This window comes from Myxine glutinosa, chromosome 7 (assembly GCF_964187855.1).
Source record: "Myxine glutinosa chromosome 7, kmMyxGlut1.1, whole genome shotgun sequence".
Taxonomy (NCBI): domain Eukaryota; kingdom Metazoa; phylum Chordata; class Myxini; order Myxiniformes; family Myxinidae; genus Myxine; species Myxine glutinosa.
The window spans coordinates 113,655,435-113,661,481 of NC_136267.1; the positions used below are offsets into that span (position 1 = coordinate 113,655,435).

The 6,047-nt window shown below is 50.5% G+C and overlaps 1 protein-coding gene across 1 annotated transcript; it reads right to left on the minus strand.

Moving 5' to 3' along the window:
• Positions 1–440: 440 nt before the first annotated feature.
• Positions 441–5,826, minus strand: LOC137431563 (UDP-N-acetylglucosamine--dolichyl-phosphate N-acetylglucosaminephosphotransferase-like). The gene is made up of 3 exons (XM_078782160.1): positions 5,376–5,826; positions 1,552–1,672; positions 441–1,350 (listed from the first exon to the last, which is right to left on the minus strand). The coding sequence occupies exons 1-3, from the start codon at positions 5,519–5,521 to the stop codon at positions 1,054–1,056; spliced, it is 564 nt and encodes a 187-aa protein (XP_078638286.1). The 5' UTR covers positions 5,522–5,826; the 3' UTR covers positions 441–1,053.
• Between the last annotated feature and the right edge of the window lie 221 nt (positions 5,827–6,047).

A 6,047-nucleotide genomic window follows, 5' to 3' on the forward strand; every position in this document is an offset into this window, starting at 1 on the left:
GCCAAGGAACTCTGCAGTTCTGTGAGAGTGGTCATTGGGTTCTTGTTCACCTCCCTGACCATGGTCTTTCTTGCCCAGTTGCTCACGTTGGTCGGACGGCCAGCTCGAGGAAGAGTCTGGATAGTTCCATATTCTTTGAATTTCCTAATGATGGAGCTCACTGTGCTCTTGGGAACTTTTAACACTCCAAAATTATTTTATACCCTTCCCCAGATATATGGCTAACCCCCGTTCTTGCTGGGAAAATGGCCTTAAAATGCCTGTTGTTGTTGTTGGTGTGTCCCCAGATATATGCCTCCTCACAATAGCGTAGGGGTTGAATACTTATTGACTCCAAAAATTTCAGCCTTTCATTTTTAATTATTTTGTAAAAATTTCTTAAAATAATATTCCACTTTGACATTATAGGGTAATATGCATCGATCAGCGACAAAAAAAGCTCAATTTAATCAATTTTTAATTCAGACTAACAACAAAATGTGAAAAAGTCAAGGGGTGTGAATACCTTGAAGGCACTGTATATTTCTACATTACACTTTAAACAGTTTAACCTCCCTTTCCACTTTGGCCATAATAGAGAGATATACTTAACTGCATAACACAACAGATTGGGATAATGTATTTTAATTAAACATTAAAAAAATATTTTACTGCATCTTATATTGATGGGAATAGAGCCTGTGATTGATGCTGTGAAGAGGAACAGGTTGAGATGGTTTGGTCATGCGTTGAGGAAGGATGAAAGTGACTGGTTGAGAAGAGTGATAGAAATGAATGTAGAAGGAAGTAGAGGACGGGGAAGACCGAGAAAGACTTGGCTAAAGATGGTCGAAGAAGAAATGCGGGCAAGGGGGTTAACAAGGAGAGATGCAGAAAATAGGGCAAAATGGAGAAGATTGTCATGGGGACCGCAAGGCTAACCCCCGCTCTAGTAGGGAAAATCGCCTTTAAAATGCATGTTGTTGTTGTTGTTGTATCTTATATTGAACCGAAATGTGTTCGTCAAAATGGGAATGTCCACCAAATAAGTATTCCTTATGTAACAAGACTCTACTACACCAGACTACCATGAACTAACGGATAAAAGACTTGCAGTAATGAGAAGATTCTGCTACACAAGGAGCCTCCAATCATACCAAGGTGCACATGCAGGCCGAGCAGCGGGCGGAGCGGTTCGGGAATGAGCACGGTGGTGGGCCCTTCGGTGAGCAGATAAGTTGTGAGCAGAGGGAGGGCGGCCACGGCGGGAAGTGCCAGTTTGTGACGCCAAGGCAGGTTCAAAACATCGTCGGCAAACCCGAGAAGAAGCATGCAGCATAGAGCCAGGAGCGCAGCGAGGAGCTGCACCAACTGGATATCACATCGTCGTTAAAAAAAAAAAAAAAAAACTATAAAGGACTGCTAACATAAATGAACAAATAAATAGGCAGAAGATAAATGGGGAATGGCAAATTCGGATGTTGGGAAAGTGCAGAGTAGATATTAAAGAGAGCAGAAAACAGTGGAAGATGTGCACGATCGGAGTGAAAAGGTGGTCGATTCCGAGCAAACCTGAATCTGTGGATATCCAGGACAGTTTTTGCTGAGCCAGCAGCCCAAGGAGGGCACGGGTATGAGGGCAAAATGCATAACTAGGAATATGGCTCCACTCACGACCCCCAAGGCTTCAGGTCTGGACACATGTGCACACATTGGTCAAGGATGAGCGCACACGGGGAAAATATCACAGTGTTTAATCAAGTTTGTAAAGTGAAGTCAGACACAAGTTATTTAATGTTGGGTTTCAATGTTTCTTGATCAACTAATTTGCACAAAGTTAAAACAATTAAATCCATGGAAGATGAAAATCCAAGGAAATTGTAATATTACTCCCAAAACATAAGGAGGAGCAGTTAATCAAAGTCATAAAAACCATAAAGCACAGCGAGGATTCATTGCACTGATTAGCAAGGGAGTTCATCACGAATAAGACAATTTCAGTAGTCACAGAGTCTGCGTTCAGCCCAAAAAAACAGATAGAAAGTGGGGCACAAACAGTGTCCAGGTTAAACTCTCAAATTCACAATAATCACATAAATTGCGATACAACTCGCGTCCATGAAGGCGGCTCAAATCTTTCCCATCAATCTTCAATCCTTCTTTCCTGTCAAGCCGACCCTAATTTTCTTTTTTCTGTGGACCACACCTATCCCTGTTACGTACCTAAAAACCTGCCCCCTTACCACATCCATCCCTATCTACCTGTCCATGTATTTTGCACCACCTCTCCCTCCACTTTCCTGCCCACCTATCCATTCCACCACCCCCTTGCCTGGCCACACACCTCACCCTCCACACACACCTCACCCTCCACACACACCTCGCCTGGCCACACACCTCACCCTCCACACACACCTCGCCTGGCCACACACCTCACCCTCCACACACACCTCACCCTCCACACACACCTCACCCTCCACACACACACACACACCTCACCCTCCACACACACACACACACCTCACCCTCCACACACACACCTCACCCTCCACACACACACACACACACACCTCACCCTCCACACACACACACACACACCTCACCCTCCACACACACACACACACACCTCACCCTCCACACACACACACACACACCTCACCCTCCACACACACACACACACACCTCACCCTCCACACACACACACACACACCTCACCCTCCACACACACACACACACACCTCACCCTCCACACACACACACACACCTCACCCTCCACACACACACACCTCACCCTCCACACACACACACACACACCTCACCCTCCACACACACACACACACCTCACCCTCCACACACACACACACACCTCACCCTCCACACACACACACACACCTCACCCTCCACACACACACACACACCTCACCCTCCACACACACACACACACCTCACCCTCCACACACACACACACACACCTCACCCTCCACACACACACACACACCTCACCCTCCACACACACACACACACCTCACCCTCCACACACACACACACACCTCACCCTCCACACACACACACACACACCTCACCCTCCACACACACACACACACCTCACCCTCCACACACACACACACACACCTCACCCTCCACACACACACACACACCTCACCCTCCACACACACACACACACCTCACCCTCCACACACACACACACACCTCACCCTCCACACACACACACACACACCTCACCCTCCACACACACACACACACCTCACCCTCCACACACACACACACACCTCACCCTCCACACACACACACACACCTCACCCTCCACACACACACACACACACACCTCACCCTCCACACACACACACACACCTCACCCTCCACACACACACACACACACACCTCACCCTCCACACACACACACACACACACCTCACCCTCCACACACACACACACACACACCTCACCCTCCACACACACACACACACCTCACCCTCCACACACACACACACACCTCACCCTCCACACACACACACACACACACCTCACCCTCCACACACACACACACACACCTCACCCTCCACACACACACACACACACACCTCACCCTCCACACACACACACACACACACCTCACCCTCCACACACACACACACACACCTCACCCTCCACACACACACACACACCTCACCCTCCACACACACACACACACCTCACCCTCCACACACACACACACACCTCACCCTCCACACACACACACACACCTCACCCTCCACACACACACACACACCTCACCCTCCACACACACACACACACCTCACCCTCCACACACACACACACACCTCACCCTCCACACACACACACACCTCACCCTCCACACACACACACACCTCACCCTCCACACACACACACACCTCACCCTCCACACACACACACACCTCACCCTCCACACACACACACACCTCACCCTCCACACACACACACCTCACCCTCCACACACACACCTCACCCTCCACACACACACACCTCACCCTCCACACACACACCTCACCCTCCACACACACACACCTCACCCTCCACACACACACACCTCACCCTCCACACACACACACCTCACCCTCCACACACACACACCTCACCCTCCACACACACACACCTCACCCTCCACACACACACACCTCACCCTCCACACACACACACCTCACCCTCCACACACACACACCTCACCCTCCACACACACACACCTCACCCTCCACACACACACACCTCACCCTCCACACACACACACCTCACCCTCCACACACACACACCTCACCCTCCACACACACACACCTCACCCTCCACACACACACACCTCACCCTCCACACACACACACCTCACCCTCCACACACACCTCACCCTCCACACACACCTCACCCTCCACACACACCTCACCCTCCACACACACCTCACCCTCCACACACACACACACACCTCACCCTCCACACACACACACCTCACCCTCCACACACACACACCTCACCCTCCACACACACACACCTCACCCTCCACACACACACACCTCACCCTCCACACACACACACCTCACCCTCCACACACACACACACACCTCACCCTCCACACACACACACACCTCACCCTCCACACACACACACACCTCACCCTCCACACACACACACACCTCACCCTCCACACACACACACACACCTCACCCTCCACACACACACACCTCACCCTCCACACACACACACCTCCCCCTCCACACACACACACCTCACCCTCCACCCCCTCCTCCCCCACCACCCCCCCAACACACATCCTCCCTCATCCCCTTACCTAGACTCACATATGTACCATATTCCCCACCTTCTTACCTGGCCACTTACACCCATCCCCTCTCCTTAACTTGCCACACCTCCCCCCTTCCACCCGCACGCAGCTCCTTACCTGGCCACACAGCTCCACAGCCACCTTACCTGGCCACACAGCTCCCCAACCACCTTGCATGGCCATACTACTCCCCAACCATCTTACCTGGCCACACATCTCCCGCACCCCTTACCTGACCACACGGCCACACCTCTCACATTCTTACCTGGCCACATCCACCCTCCCGTAGCTCCTTACCTGGCCACACACCCAGCCCCAACTGGCCACACACCCAATGTACATCTAGCGGTAACCGCTACACCGGTACCTTTCCCCCGGCCCCTTGACCCCCCAACCCCCAGAAACTGTACACATTTCTCTCACTCTTTCAGTTCTCGTCCTTCCCACCCCTATCTATCTCATGATAAGTGATAACAATGGGACAAAGCAGCAGCTGCACATTTGCAACAAATTAAAAACACAATCTCACAGGGACACTGATATAATTAACCAAACATCCACCCACATTCTTTTATCACAATCCTTGTTCAAATCCTTGCCGAACAAATTTGCCGCCAGAAGCTTCTTGGCCACAGCGGGAACGGCCCGGAAGGTCACGAACCCGGCCAACACCGAGACCGCCACGTTCACGCACAGGGGCAGGTAGTCCATGCTGGCAAGGGAGAGGGTGCACCTCGCCGGCACCGAAACTATCCGAGGGTCGATCAATGCGGAACCGCCGAGGCCTCAGAGACTGAACTTCAGCACCGAAAACACGACAGCTGCAGACGGTCAGTTCAGTTCAGGAGCTCGGACAGTTATTGTAGATCCATTTTAGATTCTTTGAACTTCCTCGTTTCTTAATTGAAATAAACTTAACACAAAACTGCCTTGGAACAGCTACGGCGCTCGTTCTGATTGAATTGTAGAAAACAGAGAATCCACCAATCACGTCTTCACTTTGCATCACGTGGAGTAACATTTGCATTACGACGCAGGAAAGAGCCGTTGCGCAATTATAACATTGAACTAGCGAACCGTACAAAAGATTTCTATACACCGCCAAACAAGTCTACTTTAAAATATAAAGCGTCTCATGGAAAATTTTGTCTAATTTTATTCAATACTCATTGAAAGTGTTTATTTCCTTTCGCTCAAAGAGTGTTTCAATTAAACTTTTATTAAATTCTAAACTTTC